Genomic DNA, 19,563 nt, shown 5'->3' with positions numbered 1-19,563 from the left:
TTTTTATACAACTCATGATATCTTTCTTTTTTAAGGAAATATTTCTTTAACTTTTTTTCTTTTTGATACAACTCAATTTATTTTGCCAAATTAAGTGAGTGCACCCCCCTCTCCCTTTTATTTTAACTCTTGACAAAGCATCTTTTTATTAAATGTTTAGCAATTATATTTGTACAACATTTAGACTTAGGATTTAAATGGTCCCTGATGTTTCTACCATGGTGTGCATTGGTCGGTTCGATTTTATGTATTATCGGTTTGGTTTATCGGTTTTTAAATATGCTAACTCAATAATAAATCAATAAGATATTTTTTTGGTTTTCGGCTTATTGATTTTTGGTCGTTATTGATTCGATTTTTGATTTACCCAATAAGAAAATATCCGTAAAATATTATATGACTTCTCACTTCTCTAAATGCTTTGATATAGTGAAACTAGAAAGATAATGAGAAATTGCATCAATAAGAAAAAAGATAGTACGAAGGCTATAATTACACGTCACCGCCAAAACATAGTATGTAATTTCTGATGTTAATCAAATTACAGACCTTTACAAACTTGCAAAAGCTACAACCTACAATTACAAATTAAAACTAAAACCAAATAGTCCAACAAGACTAAAACTAAAACTAAAATCAAATAACTACAATTGCGAACTAGTAAACAGTAAAGACTCGTAAAGCGGCCTAGTGTGAAGTGGGTAGAGTACTAATAATTTGATATAGTTACAGTGTCTAGTTATATATAAAATTATTAATATTTAATATTTAGGAAGGGTAAAATAGTAAATTATTACCGTCTTATTGAGTTATCGGTTTACCCAATAACCCAATAACATTTTTTCTGTTCGGTTTATTGATCGGTTCGATTTTTACACAACCATTAACTGTATCAACATTATTCCACCTAACTTTTATTCACAAAAATAAAGTATAGTACTTCAATATTTGACTAAAATTCAGCTACCTAGTATGTCGTACGTATCAATTTGAAATAGTCAACCTGTATATTCATCGTATAACAACGGTAAAATAAGTGTATAATCTATATACACTGAAATTTTCTTTTGAATATAGAAGTTCCTTCAAATAAAATTCACATCCATAAAGTTACTAACAAAGTAGGAAACAATTAATTGTTAATTTAATAGTAATTAACAATTACACATTAAATGAGACGAAAGAAGAACACTAATTATTAGTTAGGAATTATATCCTAGTTCATTATTTTTAAGGAACTCCAATGTACATCTTATTACATGTAAGGTGACATGTTTATTCAGTAAGTATATAATTTAAGTTATAAAGTTATTGAATTCTATCATATCTATAACGATTGCTTGGCCCTTACCTAGACCATGGACCAAGTGACAGTAACATTATCCAAATTTGTATCCAACCCTAAAGCTCTCCACACCGCAATGGAACCATCCACTATGTTATTTTTACATGGACTTTGAAAAGCATGTTCCGCATCACAACCCATAGTAGAATCACATTCATCCACCACTTTAGCGGTTACGGTCCTCCCGTTACTATTAGTGCGAATACGTATCATTTTACCACATCTTGAACCTCCCGCGAACCATCCAGTAGACAATACTACTATTCTTTCGTTATTGTTATGATATTTCCAATCACATGATTTACCACTATCGAAGTCGTTGAGGGTAAGTTGAGCGGGTGTTAAGGAGGTGACAGGTGGCGAACAACGGTATATTGGGTGTATACCGTTGCAATTAACTGTGCCAAATGGACGACATGTATTGGTTGTTGTTGGAGGAGGAGGAGGAGGAAAAGGAACAGAAGGAGGGCTATTTTTGCAAATTTTGGTTCCAACGTTAGGATCATCGTTACATTTTCCGTTTATGCAAATTAATTGACCATCGCAATCGTCCAAGGTTTTACAAGGGCCATTACATTGAGAAATGGCGTTAGAAGTAGAGATGAAAATGGTGAAAATTAGTGAAAGAAAGGCTAAATGGGACATTGTGGCTATTTTTGTAATGATTGGAAAGGTTATATGTGTAAGAAAGTGTTGATGGGTGAAGGAAAGTTTCCAAATGGATGAATATATACAGGGAGAAAAGATATTGTGAGTCTTAATTTTCGGCTAGTAGAGTTGTGAACATGACAAATGGACGAATTGACCTGAATCTAAACACGTTATTAATTCGTTCAAACATTACTTATGTTGAAATGAACTAACTCAAGATAGATTAAACAATGTATTATTATAGTTCGACTCAAGTTTTACTTGTTCTTCTTTTTTTTTTTTCTAAAAAAAAGTCGGATATGAAGTGGGCTGATCGAGCACCATGAGACTTCTGGTTCAAATTCCAACAAAGACAAAATATTAAGTAATTTCTTTTCATACTGCTCTAGTAATATATATATATATATATATATATACTCATAATCCTTCCAAATTTTGTTTGAACTTAATTTGGCTACCCTATGCACAATTAGACTTTTTCTGGATATTCAAAGCAAAGACTTGCATGGATGCACGGCTTCTGACATTAGGGCTAATAGATGGACTAGCAAGTTGATTAATTAATTAACCTAAGTTGTGGTAGGATGATTTAGAGTCATCCTTAATTAGAGGGGTTTAATTCAATTTTTTAGAAATGTTTTTTTATTGAAAGCGTAATTTTCATGCAACACACGCGAATTCAAGTTTTATCGAATCTCAATAAAAATATCAAACACCTAATGGAAAGAAAAAAGAGACCATTCACTAAAATGCATCCATAAAAAGCTAATGGCTATGAGCTAGTCATTATATTATACATAAATACAAGGGAAAACTACACAAAATTGACTCAATTGTGAAACTATTTATTTTTAATGGATTCATGACCCAAACTATTCACCCACTTATCCCACTTTCTCATTTTTTATTTCGTGCATGTCGTCAACATCACTACTATGAATGAATCCTATGTGATAATCCGTCAATATATAGATACCATATCGGTATCATATAGGACTGAGCTTAATCCTTCGAATGCTCCGTCGGTATATTGATACCCTATTGGTATCATATAGGATTTTAACTCTTTTTTAAGAAATAAATAAGAAACAATTAATAGAAAATTATCAAAGTCACACTCTTATCTATTTAACTTTAAATTAATAGAAAATATATTTTTTGTGGTACGTTGTCGGTATTTTGATATCATATCGATATCATATAGGACTGAGCTTAATCCTCTGTGATATCCGTCGGTATATTGATACCCTGTCGGTATCATATAGGATTGAACTCATTTTTTAAGAAATAATAAGAAACAATTACGAGAAAATTATTCAAGTCACAATCTTATTTATTTAACTCTAAATTAGCATATATATATATATATATATATATATATATATATTCTTTTTTCTTTTTGTGCAAATTTTAAAAAAAATCGTATCTAAGTTATGACTCTTTTTAAACTGTTTTAAATTAAAATATTGAAGAATTGAAACATACCTCAATGATACCACGACAATATGTAAATATACCGTAATGGTATCATGAATGATTAAGTAATCTCATCGAAGGACTGAAGCAAACCTCAATGAAAACATTCTCCGGTTATTCATTAATACCATCAAAGTATATTATATTTTGATAGTATCAAGGAGGAAGAAACAGTCCTTCAATGAAGACACTGCTCAATTACTCTTTGATACCATCAAAGTATATTCATGTACTGTAATATACTAAGATGGTATCAGAGAGGAAAAAAGGGTGGGCGCTGACATCAACATGATGTCGGCACGTGAATTATATGTCATTTTAAAATAAAAAAAGGGTATGAAAGTAATGAGACATTTAAGGGTAATTTTTTTTTTTGAGGTATAAGGGCTCTTTTCCCTAAATATAGTGAGCAAGTCCTTAGTACTAATAACTTTTGTATAATCGATTATCTAATTCACAAATAATATTTTTCTTCCTTTTTTTTCTTCTTCCCAAACCTTGAAAAAGTTTTTAAAAAATAGTTGCATGTCATGTTATACTATTTAATCAGAAAAAAAAAGAACTAGATGGAAATATTTTGTATTAATTGATTAATTAATTTTTCAAGTAATTAACATTAGAGAAATCAAGAAGTAAAAGGAGAGTAATAAGGGATAAAAGTAGACCATAGAGAGTAGTACTCTTTTCCTAGGTAGTGGCTACTAATTAATTAATATATTCATAATGGATAAATATATTTCTAGATTTTTTTCACCAAACGATAAAAAGACAAGTCTATTACATAAATAAATGAATAAACAAAGGGATAAAAAAAGAATCTAGAAATAAGTAAAGAGGATTAATTTCACCATCTTAAAATATCGATCACTTTAAAGGTCGAAACAATCGCAATAGAAAGATTTATGATAGAATATGATGGATATGTATTTATCGATGATTTTATGATGGAAAATTAAGTTACAAATATTTCCCATAGTTACCCATTTTGATAACAATTTAAAACAGAATAACAATTAAGTGATTACCATAATTCTTGCAACCCCTTTATATTATATATTCATAATTAATTGGTACTCCACCCTTCTAATTTATATGACATATTATATTATATTTTCCTTTTTATAAAGTTGTCCCGTTAAAATATCACATTTCTACATTTAAAAAAAAACTGATTTAACTTTAAATTTTTTATTTTATTTTTAATAAAATAATCTATAGCTATTCAAATATCTATGACTTGATTTATCATACAAATTTTGAATATATCTATTTCTTTTATAAATTTTGCGACAAATCAAACAACTTGAAAACAAAGTAAAGCCGTATTAATAGTTGGTCAAAGACAAGAATCTTTTCACCTCAAATCAAGTTGCGGATATGATGACTTCCTTATGTTAAAAACTAGAGGAAGTAATTTTGCAAATTCCAAGGGGTAATAAAATCATGACATGATATTTTAAAAAAAAGAGTCAAACATCACCACATAAACATTACTATTAGTCAGAAATTATATCATAGTTGATTATTTTTAAAGAACTCTAATGCACATCTTATTACATGTAAGATGACACGCTTATTCAAGAAGTATATAATTTGAGCTATATAAAGATACTGAATTCTATCGAATTCATAACTGTAACGGTCTCTCCACGTTGACCTAAACCATGGACCAAGTGACAGGAACAATACCCAAATTTGTATCCAACCCTAAAGCTCTCCACACAGCAATGGAACCATCCACTATGTTATTTTTGCATGGACTTTGAAAAGCATGTTCCGCATCACAACCCATAGTAGAATCACATTCATCCACCACTTTAGCCGTTACGGTCTTTCCGTTATTAGCGCGAATTAGTATCATTTTACCACACCTCGAACGTCCTGCAAACCATCCGGTGGACAATGCTACTATTCTTTCGTTATTGTTATGATATTTCCCATCACATGATGATGGACCACCTCCGTCTCCGCCTTCACCGAAGTCGTTGAAGGTAAGTTGAGCGGGCGTTGAGGAGGTGACAGGTGGCGAGCAACGGTATATTGGGTGTACACCGTTGCAATTGATTGTGCCAGACGGACGACATGTATTGGTTGGAGTTGGAGATGGGACGGAAGGAGGGCTACTTTTGCAAATTTTGGTTCCAACGTTTAGGATCATCGTTACATTTTCCGTTATGCAAATTAATTGACCATCACAATCGTCCCATGTTTTACAAGGGCCGTTACATTGAGAAATGGCGTTAGAAGTGGATATGAAAATGGTGAAAATTAGTGAAAGAAAGGCTAGATTGGACATTGTGGCTATTTTTGTAATGATTGAAAAGGTTTTATGTGTAAGGAAGTGTTGATGGGTGAAGAAAAGTGTCTAAATGGATGAATATATATAGGGAGAAATGATATTGTGATGAGTCGTGATTTTCGGCTAGTAGATATCTACGTGTCAATTTGGACGGATTGACTTGAATTTGAATATGTTATTTGTTAATACAAAATTAAAATTTTCAAGTTGAAATGAATTGAATCGGGATAAGTTAAATAATGAATAATAGTATGACTTGTTCTTTTACTTTTGTAAAAAGAAAATTCTTCAATGAAGTGGGTTAATCGAGCATCATGATATTTCAGGTTTAAATTCTAATATAGGCAAAATGTTGAGTAATTTCTTTATATTTGTTTTAACTTTGGTGGAAAAAGTTATCTGGTATGTGTTGTTGATGAGAAATGACATATATTCCGTAAAATTTAGTCGAGATGCACATAAGTCGATCCGAATACCACGATTCTATCTACATATAAAAATCCTTCCAAATTTTGTATAAGCAAAATTAGACTTTCTTTGGCTATTTAATGCAAGGACTTGCATGGATGCATGGGTTCTGACATTATTAGGAATTATAGATGGACTAGCAAGTTGATCGATTAATTAATCAATCTGAATTACGGTAGGATGGTCCAAAATTACCTTTAATTAGAGGGGTCGAAACCAATTTTTTGGAAATGATTTTTTTTGTTAGAAGCGTTATTTTCAGAAATAAACTCTATAACACATAAATTCTAATTTAGTCAAATACTAACAACTTTTGTACAATCGATTAATTACTTCACTAACAATATGCTATTCCTAGTACTCTTTAGTTCCTACGTAATGGCTGCTATTAAATTAATATATTCATTTTTGACTCAATAGATAAATATATTTCTAGATCTTTTCCACCAAAATATAAAAAGGTAAATATATTACATAAATAAGTGAATGAAACAAGGCGATAAAAAAACAAACCTAGGAACAAGTAAGGACAATTAATATCTCCGTTTTCAAATACGTTTGAAAACAATCCATGTCTTGCAAATTTAATTGTCAATTTTCATAGTTTGATTTGAATATAATTGATTTGTTAAGAAACTCACATATTATTGGGTGTTTGTCCTAATTTCTAAAATCATAATTGGGTGTTTTATTTTTTTTGGAAGAAACGATAACATATTTATTATAATTGGTTTTACTTTTACGATAAGATAAATATAAATATAAATATTTTATATCTGGTTAATCTTTATTCTTGGAGAAAGGGTATGGGAGTCCTATTTAGGAGAGAATACTGATCTCTTCGTCTCAAATCATTTATCGTGTTTTTCTTATGAGTTTCAATCTGTCAAAAATATCCAGCTATATAGTAATTTAGATGTATCAATTTGAAATAGTTACTAGTGCATATTCATTGTAATACAACTAGAAAATAAGTGTATACTGCATATATTTTTTGCGTGGCGTAATACATGCGTCTTATATGGTATAATATATGTAAGACGTCACGTAGGACCAGTGTTTTAAAAGACTATGTTGGGACTTGCCTCGGAGCTCGTCCTGGGGCGGGGCTCTAGCAAAACCCCCCGAGACTCAAGTGTGAGGCTTAGTTTTATAAGACTTACGCCCCAAGCGCCCGACTGTACTCCCTAAGCATGCCTAACGCCCAACGTTAGGGAATTGCCTAACAGATCTTGCACAAATTATGTATTAAAATCTCTAGTTAACATTGTTGACACTCATAATTCTTTAATAAATGAATGAAACTTAGTAATTTTTTAATCTATAGAGATAAGAAGATTGAAAGTAACTCAAATAACAAGTTGTAGTATCGTATCTTTACTATTTCGTAACACTGTGAAGGTGATTATATATTACGCAATATTTCTTTTAAAATACGTAGAAATTTTTTATTTTTTCACTTATGATTGGTCTCCATGATTTTGTCTTATGTCTCCAAATTATCATATTTTATTTAGCTATTTGAAAGTAATTTTATTTATATTCATGATGGAGTGAAGTTTTTATTATAATACTAGTAAGTTTTATTGTTTATTTTCTTTTAGGGAGTAAATTGTATAGTATGATAGAAATAATTTTTTAGAAATAATGATTCTTTTATTATTAGAAAGTTAAGATGTTAGATTATTTATACTTGTATAATCATGTTAGAAGTTTTATTTTCTATGAGTTTCATGTTTGTAATTATTTCAAACTATTGATGTATTTTTATAATTTTGAGTTATTATAAATACATAATTACCCCATTAAAGTAAGATGTATTTTTGAAAAAGACACTTAAACTTTGTGGGGGTCCTAATACACCACTTAACTAGATTAATGTGAAATTATTGAACCATTTTTCGATATTTTATAGAGAGAGTGTATATCACTCGCCTGAAGAGCATGGAAACCAAAAAAAGTAAGATTAAACTTTTCTTTTGCAATATTTTTTATTAACTATATAAATAATCTTTATTTTACTCCTTCCTGAGCTTCACCATTGAAGGAGCTTGAAGTTTTTTTTTTTCTTCTTTTTTTGCTCTCTTTTCGTTTTTCATTTAGATTGGATTTCGACGGAGAGATTTAATTGTAACTAAATAACACAATCTCAGTACATAAAATAAAATGCCTTTTCACTGACAAAAAAATCCCATTGATAATGGAAGCAACAACATTTTTGTTGTTTCATCCTCATATTTCTTCTTCTCCTTCTTGACTGTCTAGGGTGAGAATCTCCGGAAAGATGATGGCAACTTCGAAGATAGAATCGTCGGCGTTATTTCAATGTTTTTTTCAAATACAACCCAAGTTGATTTAGAGCAAAAATCAAAGGCAAAACACATAAAAAAAAGACTTTGATAGAAATTTTAATTTGAAAACAATAAATTTTGAAAGCGGATTTGATTTTCCAATTTTAATTTTGATTTAATGTTGTAAATGGTGTTGTAGCAATGGCGGCCACTCCACAACGAAGAAGACCAACGGATGGGTTAAGCGAAGAAAGAAAAAATAAAGAATTAAACTAAAAAAAAAACATAAATAAAAACAAAGATTAGGAAATTATATAAAATTGACAGATAGCAAACTATAATTAGTGCGTGCTTACACCTTCTTTTTTATAAGTGGGATTAATTGAAAAATGAGATATTTATATCACTTTTAAATTATTTAGTGGGGTACTAGGACCCTTATAAAGTTTGAGTGTTTTTAAAAAAAAAGTGTTATAGTTGAATGGGGTAATTATGTATTTCCCCTAAATTAAAAATTTAAAGATTCATAGGGATTACGCCCCACGTCTCAAGGCTTACGCCTCCCCCTACACTAAGTAAAATGCCCCGTTTCATGCTCTCGCCTTTTAAAACACTGCGTAAGACATATGTGTGTAATTGTTCAATTCTATACAAATTTATGTACCTTGCACATTCAAAATTAAAATGTATAGATGTCAGTTGATATCAAGTTAAAGAACACATTTCAGTATTATACCATTTTTTGATAGTGCAATATGACCTTGCACTCCGTCCTCCTTTTTTGCATTTTTGCAATTTTCAGACTTTCTATAATTGGTGCTAGACATAAAGACTTTTGAAATTTATAATAAAAAAGAAAGATATACTTAATTTACCTATACTTTTAAAAAATTAACATAATATCACTTTTAATATTTATACCATATATTTTAAAATATTTAATCAGATACACATATCTCTTAAATATGATATTAAATAATTATCTTAAAATTTAAATTCCTTAATTAATGGTAAATTAGCAATTTAAATTATTTTCTCTCACCTATGTCTTTCCCTCCCCCAATCCGTCTCTATCTCTTACCCTCACGATCTTCAAACACCTCCACCATCTCCCTCTTTTTCTTAATCCTCTCAATACATGTTTGCATATCCCAAATTCAAAACTAAATCTTGATATTTAGAAGTATACAAAGAGGTAAACATCACAAAATAAATTGAGACGAAAGGAGAACATTATTAGTAAGAAATTATATCGTAGTTGATTATTTTTAAGAAACTCTAATGTACATCTTATTACATGTAAGATGACACGCTTATTCAAGAATTATATAATTTGAGACATATAAAGTTATTGAATTCTATCGAATCCATAACTGTAACGATCGCTCCACGTTGGCCTAAACCATGGACCAAGTGACGGGAACAATACCTAAATCTGTATTTAACCCTAAAGCTCTCCACACAGCAATAGAACCATCCACTATGTTGTTTTTGCATGGACTTTGAAAAGCATGTTCCGCATCACAACCCATAGTAGAATCACACTCATCCACCACTTTAGCCGTTACGGTCTTTCCGTTATTAGCGCGAATTAGTATCATTTTACCACACCTTGAACGTCCCGCGAACCATCCAGTGGACAATGCTACTACTCTTTCATTATTATTATGATATTTCCCATCACATGATGATGGACCACCACCATCTCCGCCTTCACTGAAATCGTTGAGGGTCAGTTGAGCGGGCGTTGAGGAGGTGACAGGTGGCGAGCAACGGTATATTGGGTGCACACCGTTGCAATTGATTGTGCCAGACGGACGACATGTATTGGTTGGAGTTGGAGATGGAACGGAAGGAGGGTTACTTTTGCAAACTTTGGTTCCAACGTTAGGATCATCGTTACATTTTCCGTTTATACAGATTAATTGACCATCACAATCGTCCCAAGTTTTACAAGGGCCGTTACATTGGGAAATGGCGTTAGAAGTAGAGATGAAAATGGTTAAAATTAGAGAAAGAAAGGCTAGATTGGACATTGTGGCTATTTTGTAATGATTGAAAAGGTTATATGTGTAAGAAAGTGTTGATGGGTGAAGAAAACTGTCCAAATGGATGAATATATATAGGAAGAAAAGATACTGTGAGATGTAATTTTTGGCTAGTATAGTTGCAAACGTGACAAATGGACGGATATGGAGTGGGTTGATCGAGCACCATGAGGTCTCTGGTTCAAGATAAGATTAAACAATGGTTTATAGTTCGACTCAAGTTTTACTTGAAAAAAAGTCGGATATGAAGTGAGCTGATCGAGCACCATGAGGTTTCTGGTTCAAATTCTAGCAAAGACAAAACATTAAGTAATTTCTTTTCATTTGTTCTAGTTTTGATGAAAAAAGTTACGAGATATGTGTGCAAGCTGACCTGAAAGCCATGATTATTCCAAATTTTAAATAGGGTAGGACGAGTCCTATTTTTATGAGCTTAATTTGGCTACCCTATGCACAATTTTCATAGCGATAGTTCGCAAAATTAGACTTTTTCTGGATATTCAAAGCTAAGACTTGAATGCACGGCTTCTGATATTTTCTGACTAATAGATGGACTAGCAAGTTGATTAATTAATTAACGTAAATTGTGGTAGGATAATTCAGAATTATCCTTAATCAGAGGGATCAAATTTAATTTTTTGGAAATCATTTTTTTTTATTGGAAGCGTTATTTTCATGCAACACACGCGAATTCAAGTTTTATCGAATCCCAATAAAAATATTGAATCTCAATAAAAATATCGAACACTAAATGAGAAATAAGAAAAAAAGACCATTCACTAAAATGCATCCATAAAAAGCTAATGACTATGAGCTAGTCATTATACCATGAATATAGGGGAAAACTACATAAAATCGGCCAAATTTTGTAACTATTTATCCAAATTGGATCCAACCTAAACTATTTATCCTTAATGGACCCATGATCCAAACTATTTACCCACTTGCCCCACTTTCTTCTTTCTATGATGTCACCATGGCATCAACATCACTACTATGAATGAATCTTTTGTGATACTCTGTCGGTATATTGAATACCATATCCGTATCATATATGACTGAGTTAATCCTTTGTGATACTATGTCGATATATTGAACCCTATCAGTATCGTATAGGATTGTGCTCTTTTTTTTAAGAAATAAATAAGAAACAATTAAGAGAAAATTATTAAAGTCACAATCTTATTTATTAAACTCTAAATTAGTAGAAAATATATTCTTTGTGATACTCCGTTGGTATATTGATACCATAATGATATCATATAAATTGAGTTTAATCCTCTGTGATGCTCCGTCTATATATTGATACCTTATAGTTATTGGTATCATATAGGATTGAACTCTTTTTTAAGAAATAAAGAAGAAACAATTAAAAGAAAATTATTAAAGTTACAATCTTATTTATTAAACTCTAAATTAGTAGAAAAATATAAGTTTTTTTTTCTCTTTTTACAAATTTTTAAAAAATTGTATCTACGTTATGTCTTTTTTAAAAACTGTTTTAAATTATAATATTGAAGAATTGAAACATACCTCAATAGTACCACGACAATATGTAGATATACCGTAATTGTATCATGGATGATTGAGTAATCTCATCGAAGGATTGAAGCAAACCTCAATGAAAACACTGTCCAGTTATTCATTAATACCATCAAAGTATATTATATTTTGATAGTATCCAGGAGGAAGAAACAATCCTTCAATGAAGACACTGCTCAGTTACTCTTTGATACGATCAAAGTATATTCATATACTGTAATATACTAAGATGGTATCAGAGAGAAAAAAAGGGTAGGCACAAACATCAATTTGACGTTGGCGCGTGAATTATATGTCATTTTCAAATAAAAAGAGGGTATGAAAGTAATGAAGCATTTAAGGGTATATATATATATATATATATATATTTCCCTAAATATAGTGAGGAAGTCCTTAGTACTAATAGCTTTTGTATAATCGATTAACTAATTCACAAATAATATTTTTCTTCCTTTTTTTTTTCTTCTTCCCAAACCTTGAACAAATTTTTTAAAAACAGTTGCATGTCATGTTATACTATTTAATCAGAAAAAGAAAGAACTAGATGGAAATATTTTGTATTATTTAATTAATTTTTCAAATAATTAACATTAGGGAAATCAAGAAGTAAAAGGAGAGTAATAAGTAGGGGTGTGCATTCGGTTTTTCACTATTCAGTTTGGATTTTTTGGTTTTTGATTTGTAAAAGTGTAATCCAATCCGATCCAAAATAAATTTGGTTTGGTTTGGTTTTCCTTTATTCGGTTCGGCTTTTTTTCGGTGTGGTTATTCGGTTATGTCAATAATTAATAACATAACCAAAGTAATAATATTGATTCTCTTAATTAAATATACTTTATAATATAAATCATAAGTAAAACTTAAAACACAATACTTATAATTATACCTATTATAGATGTTCAAATATAAAATATAAACGTAATCATGATGAAATGCAATAACCAAAAAGGGACAAAAGTGGTTAACTCCAACTTAATTCTAAACATAAACATTTATATATATATATATATACACACACACATACATATAATTCGTTTTTTTTTCGATTTTTCGATTTTTATTTTTTAAAATCCAAAACCAAACCAAAAAACCAAACAAAGTAATTTATTAATCCAAAATCAATTCGAAAAACCAAAAACCAATCCAAATAAAAATTCGATTTAATTTGTTTTGGTTATTCGGTTTAATCCGAATTGTGCACACCCCTAGTAATAAGGGATAAAAGTAGACCATAGAGAGTAGTACTCTTTTCCTAGGCAGTGGCTACTAATTAATTAATATATTCATTTTTGACTCAATAATGGATAAATATATTTCTAAATATTTTCCACCAAACTATAAAAAGATAAAAAAAACAAGTCTATTACATAAATAAGTGAATAAACAAAGGGATAAAATAAGAATCCAGGAATAAGTAAGGAGGATTAATTTCACCATCTTAAAATATCAACCATTTTAATGGTCGAAACAATCACAATAGAAAGATTAATGATAGAATATGATGGATATATATATTTATCACGTATTTATCGATGATTTTATGATGGATAATTAAGTTACAAATATTTCCCATAGGAAGCACTTACCCATTTTGATAACGATTTAAAACAGAATAACAATTAAGTGATTAACATAATTCTTGCAACCCCAATATATTATACTCATAATTAATTAGTACTCTACCCTTCTAATTTATATGACTTATTATATTATATTTTTATTTTTATAAAATTGTCCCCTTAAAATATCACATTTCTATATTTAAAAAAAAAATACTAATTTAATTATAAACTTCTTATTTTATGATGACTTCCTTATGCTAAAAATTAGAGGAAGTAATTTTGCAAATTCCAAGGGGTAATAAAATCGTGACATGATATTAAAAAAAAAGTCAAACATGATCACCACATAAACATTACTATTAGTTAGGAATTATATCGTAATTTATTATTTTTAAGTGACTCCAATGTACATCTTATTACATGTAAGATGATATGCCTATTCAATTATGCTATAAAGTTACTGAATTTTATCAAATTCATAATTTGTATTCAACCAGAGGAAGTAGTTTCGCAAATTCAAAGGGGTGATGCCATGATATTAAAAAAAAAGAAGGTCAAACATCACAACATAAATTGAGATGAAAGAAGAATATTATTAGTATGAAATTATACCGTAGTTGATTATTTTTAAAGAACGCTAATGCACATCTTATTACATGTAAGATGACACGCTTGTTCAATAAGTATATAATTTGAGCTATATAAAGTTACTGAATTCTATCGAATCCATAATTGTAACGATCGCTCCATGTTGACCTAAACCATGGACCAAGTGACAGGGACAATACCCAAATCTGTATCCAACCCTAAAGCTCTCCACACAGTAATAGAACCATCCACTATGTTATTTTTGCATGGACTTTGAAAAGCATGTTCCGCATCACAACCCATAGTAGAATCACATTCATCCACCACTTTAGCCGTTACGGTCTTTCCATTATTAGCACGAATTAATATCATTTTACCACACCTCGAACGTCCGCCGAACCATCTAGTGGACAATGCTACTATTCTTTCATTATTGTTATGATATTTCCCATCACATGATGATGGACCACCCCCGTCTCTGTAACATCTCGCAACTAGAAAGAACTAGAATGAAGTTTAAAATCTGGAAATAGTTATTTTTGGGAAGAATTTAAAAATTTGGAAATTTGGTAAAGGTGTTAAAGTGAGTTTTTGGTCAACTTCAAACAGCCATAATTCCTAGCTCAGGATGAGTTAGGTGTGATTCCAGATATGGTTGGAAATCCCTTGGAATGATCTTTCCAACGCCGCCAAGTTTGAGTGATTTCGAGTTCGTATGAGCAAGTTATCCCCTTCGGAAGTTGGGCTGTTCAAATAAGGAAATGTCCAATCCGGATTTTTAAGGGGTATTTTAGTCTTTTTCTTGCACTATTATTTTAATCTGTTTTTAGGAGTTTAATATGGGTCAAATCAGATTTTAGTCCATTTTAGAAAAGTGAATTTCACGCTAGGGCTTGGAGAAAAGAGAAAGGAGAAGGGGAAGCAAGAACGTTCAAGATTCGTTCAAGATTAGCTTGTGGATTTTGTCGGGGGTGATCCCTACAAGGTATGCGAGATCACATAGCGTTGGGTTAGTTCACCCATGCACCAAGCATGTTTAATTCAGTGATTTTCTTCCTAAAAGAGTTAGAATTTGATGTTCTTGAGTTGTGTTCTTGAATTGTTTTCTTTCTTGAACTTACATGTGATTGATGGGTTTCCTTGAGACGTTTTAGCGATGTTAAGAGTTGTTTCGAGTTAGATTCTAGTGTACATGTGTTGGGTATCTGGATCAAAGAAACTATTGAGAAAAGAAATCGATTTAAAATGATTTAGGATCAGAAAACGAGTTGAAAAACTCGTCAGACGCACCTGGGGAGGGCCAGGTGTGTCGCGCCCCCATAGCTCCAGGAGGCTGGGGCAGTGCGCCCGTAGTGCGCCCAAAATGAGCCCCAGTAAATTGGGGCCTGTCGCGGTGCTCCAGGGACGCGCCTGGATCGGCGTTTTCACCTGTTTTTCATCGTTTGGCCTATTTATGTTATTCTAAAGTGTCCTAACATCTTCCATTGATTCTAACTACTCTAAATGACTTCTAAACACCTAGAAATCATCCATAAACATTAATCATAACCTTGAATCCATAAATTCAAATTCAAGGAAAGTCAAGAGCCAAAGTCTAGGAAGTTCTTCGAGTCTTTTCAAGAAGTCTTTTGCAAATGCTTTTAACTTTGTTTTAAGACTTAAAGATCAAGTTTAGTAAAGAGTAAAAGTTTGAAGTTCATTACTTCAAAAGTATATGGGGACTAAGTATTCTTAAAGAGATTTAAAATGTTTTCACATTTAAATAAGAACGGAAACTGAGATTTCCAAAGAGCCTTCGGGCTAGTTTTCAGAAAAGAGTAATCGCTTTCTAAATGAAGCAAGAGGGGAAACTTGATTTCCAAGATAGCCTTTGAGCTAAGTTTCTGAGCACTAATCTCAAATCACAGAAGAAGTATGTTTTTTAAAAAAAAAACATAAGAGCTAGTATATTTTGGGAGTAGTATTGAGCACTGAATTGGGGGTGAGCATGAGTTCAGATAACTCACGTCTCCATAAAACCATGTAGCCACCATGGGTAGAAAAGGGTCATACTTTTTAGATGAACCCTTTTCACAATAGACTAGTGGATCCACTTAGTAGTTTAGGTCCTAGTACCTTTGGCCGGGTATAGGATGCGCTGGCAGCGTGAGGTAGATCGCTGTATCATCACTATAGCTCTTATGTGATGGTTGTCGGTTAGAGAAACTCCCACATACATCAATTTTATTGTATTTTTATATACATCAGTTTATTGTATTTTTACATACATTTCAGAGTTATGTTGTATCCTTGTATATACACAGAGTTGACATCATGTTTTTAAACAACTTTTCTTTATATTGCACTTGTTTTAAACTGGTTTATATTGAAATGAGATCAGTTAGGTATTCATGAGTTGAGAAGAGCCAAGGTAAGTGTTTCTTTCAGCAGGTTCCCTTTCAAGCCTATGTTGTTTTAGCATTCCAACTAGACTTATGATGCAGATACATGTAATTAACTAGGATCGGCATTCCAGCGCACCGTTGATCCAGTGAGCAGTTCAGAGTCAGTCGGTGAGCTTCCTTGCATTCCGGAGGATCTATTTTCATTGCTTTCTAGTTAGTTCATTAGGATGTTGTGGGGTTGTCCCAACATCCATCTCAGTTGTTTTAGAGGCTTCATAGACAATCAGATGTTAGTCCTTTGAGTCTTTTCATTATCATTTCTTATTGTTAAGACTTGGGTTGCCACTTTTGGCCAAGTTGAATGTTTAACCTTTAAACATTCTCAGTTATTTTATTATTCAGTTTAGTTAAGTGTTATTGATCATTATAAGTATGAATATTGTCTTCGTCTGAGGTAGGTAAGCCAGGCCAAGGGTTCGCTTGGGGCCAACAATGGTCTTCTAGTGTCAGCCATGTCCAGGGTGTAGGCTCGGGGCGTGACAGTCTCCACCTCTACTGAAGTCGTTGAAGGTAAGTTGAGCGGGCATTGATGAGGTGACAGGTGGCGAGCAACGGTATATTGGGTGTACACCGTTGCAATTGACAGTGCCAGACGGACGACATGTATTGGTTGGAGTTGGAGAAGGGACAGAAGGAGGGCTACTTTTGCAAATTTTGGTTCCAACGTTGGGATCATCGTTATATTTTTCGTTTATGCAAATTAATTGACCATCGCAATAGTCCCAAGTTTTACAAGGGCCGTTACATTGAGAAATGGCGTTAGAAGTGTAGATGAAAATGGTGAAAATTAGTGAAAGAAAGGCTAGATTGGACATTGTGGCTATTTTTGTAATGATTGAAAAGGTTATATGTGTAAGAAAGTGTTGATGGGTGAAGAAAAGTGTCTAAATGGATGAATATATATAGGGAGAAATGAACTGAATTGGGATAAGTTAAACAATGAATAATAGTATGACTTGTTCTTTTACTTTTGTAAAAAGAAAATTCTTTAATGAAGTGGGTTAATCGAGCATCATGATATCTCAGGTTTAAATTTTAATATAGGCAAAACGCTAAGCAATTTCTTTATATTTGTTTTAACTTTGGTGGAAAAAGTTATCTGGTATGTGTTACTCGTGGAAAGTGACATATATTCCGTAGAATTTAGTCGAGGTGCACACAAGCCGACACGAATACCACGATTATATCTACGTATAAAAATCTTTCCAAATTTTGTATAAGCAAAATTAGACTTTCTTTGGCTATTTAATGCAAGGACTTGCATGGTTGCACGGCTTCTGATATTATTAGGACTAATAGATGGATTAGCAATTGGATTGATTAATTAATCAATCTGAATTACGGTAGGATGGTTTGAAATTACCTTTAATTAGAAGGGTCGAAACCATTTTTTTGGAAATGATTTTTTTTGTTAGAAGCGTTATTTTCAGAAAATAAACTCTATAACACGTGAATTCTAATTTAGTCCAATACTAATAAATTTTGTACAATCGATTAATTACTTCACTAACAATATTTTTCTCTCCCCCCCACCCTAAACCTTGAAAAAAAGAAGTAAGAGAGGGAAATTTTTTGACCATAGAGAGATATGTATGCTATTCCTAGTACTCTTTAGTTCCTAGGTCATGGCTGCTATTTAATTAATATATTCATTTTTGACTCAATATATATATATATATATATATATATATATATATATATATATATTTCTAGATCTTTTCTCTTATAAAAAAATACAACATGACCGTCGTCCGTGTGCAAAACCGAATCGACCGATAAATCGAACCGAAAAAAGTGTTATTGGTTATTGGGTTAATAGTTATTTAATGGTTTTATAAAATAAAATTATTGGGTTATCGGTTTGATATTGGTTTTTATATTGGGTTATTGAGTTAACCGATAACCCATTAAGAATATAATAATTTACTATTTTAATTTTTAGTCATACATAAATATCAAACAAACAATATTAGTATAATCACTATATTATAATATAACTTTAAGGACCCTACACAATTAACATTACTTAATTAACTTGCTCTCTGCATTTACCCTTTAGGTTTTAGTATTACTTTAGTCTTTAGGTTCACAACGTCAAAAACCTAAAGAACTAAGAACGACGCTGTCTAGGGTTTGCAACGACGGTGGCAAGGGTTAGGCAATGACTAGGGTTGTGAATTATGAGTATTTGCTATACTTTTACTACACTAAGAAGAATTTTTGCACTCAATGAGTAATTAGATTTTTCTCTTTTTATTTCGCGTTAAATTGTTGGACAAGTCATATATTTATTTTGGAAGCATTTTCTTATTGGTTAAACCGAAAACCGAACCGTTAAAGATCAAAATCGATAAATCGAAAACCTATAACAAATATCTTATTGATTTGGTTATCGATTTAGCATATTTAAAATCTGAAAATCGAAAAACTGAATCGATAAATCGAACCGAACCGACCGATACACAACCGTCGTCCACGTTTTAAACCAATCCATGTCTTGCAAATTTAATTGTCAATTTTCATAGTTTGATTTGAATATAATTGATTTGTTAAGAAACTCACATATTATTGGGTGTTTGTCCTAATTTCTAAATCATAATTGGGTGTTTTATTGTTTTGGAAAAAACGACAACATACTTATTATAATTGGGTTTACTTTAACAATAAGATAAATATAAATATTTTATATCTGGTTAATCTTTATTCTTAGAGAAAGGGTATGGGAGTCTTATTTAGGAGAAAATACTGATCTCTTCGTCTCAAATCATTTATCGTGTTTTTCTTATGAGTTTCAATCTGTCAAAAATATCCAGCTATATAGTACTTCGGATGTATCAATTTGAAATAGT

General features: G+C 31.4%; 4 protein-coding genes across 4 annotated transcripts; all 4 read right to left on the bottom strand.

Annotated features, from left to right (window-relative positions):
• Nucleotides 1-1,351: 1,351 nt before the first annotated feature.
• LOC102579256 (kiwellin-like) lies at nt 1,352-2,022 on the bottom strand. The gene has a single exon (XM_006340343.2). It carries the CDS (start codon nt 1,988-1,990, stop codon nt 1,352-1,354), a length of 639 nt encoding a protein of 212 aa, XP_006340405.1. The 5' UTR covers nt 1,991-2,022.
• A 2,932-nt stretch (nt 2,023-4,954) lies between these two features.
• Nucleotides 4,955-5,931, bottom strand: LOC102580014 (kiwellin-like). Its single transcript, XM_006340102.2, has one exon. It carries the CDS (start codon nt 5,766-5,768, stop codon nt 5,130-5,132), a length of 639 nt encoding a protein of 212 aa, XP_006340164.1. The 5' UTR covers nt 5,769-5,931; the 3' UTR covers nt 4,955-5,129.
• Nucleotides 5,932-9,865: 3,934 nt separating this feature from the next.
• LOC102579362 (kiwellin-like) lies at nt 9,866-10,593 on the bottom strand. The gene is given in 1 exon segment (NM_001318550.1): nt 9,866-10,593. A coding segment is annotated over 1 exon segment (639 nt). The 5' UTR covers nt 10,567-10,593; the 3' UTR covers nt 9,866-9,927.
• A 3,845-nt stretch (nt 10,594-14,438) lies between these two features.
• Nucleotides 14,439-17,575, bottom strand: LOC102578929 (kiwellin-like). The gene is made up of 2 exons (XM_006340342.2): nt 17,196-17,575; nt 14,439-14,746 (listed from the first exon to the last, which is right to left on the bottom strand). Exons 1-2 carry the CDS (start codon nt 17,527-17,529, stop codon nt 14,439-14,441), a joined length of 642 nt encoding a protein of 213 aa, XP_006340404.1. The 5' UTR covers nt 17,530-17,575.
• Between the last annotated feature and the right edge of the window lie 1,988 nt (nt 17,576-19,563).

This window comes from Solanum tuberosum, unplaced genomic scaffold, assembly GCF_000226075.1.
Source record: "Solanum tuberosum cultivar DM 1-3 516 R44 unplaced genomic scaffold, SolTub_3.0 scf00017, whole genome shotgun sequence".
NCBI lineage: Eukaryota > Viridiplantae > Streptophyta > Magnoliopsida > Solanales > Solanaceae > Solanum > Solanum tuberosum.
This window is presented reverse-complemented; position numbering and strand designations above follow the sequence as displayed.

Excerpts from the sequence above, each read along its gene's own strand:
- LOC102580014 (XM_006340102.2), bottom strand. The coding sequence starts at position 5,768 with ATGTCCAATCTAGCCTTTCTTTCACTAATTTTCACCATTTTCATATCC.
- LOC102579256 (XM_006340343.2), bottom strand. The coding sequence starts at position 1,990 with ATGTCCCATTTAGCCTTTCTTTCACTAATTTTCACCATTTTCATCTCT.
- LOC102578929 (XM_006340342.2), bottom strand. The coding sequence starts at position 17,529 with ATGTCCAATCTAGCCTTTCTTTCACTAATTTTCACCATTTTCATCTAC. Across the intron at positions 14,747-17,195 it reads CTTCAGTAGAGGTGGAGACT|ACGGGGGTGGTCCATCATCA; the intron begins GTCACGCCCCGA and ends GATGTTACAGAG.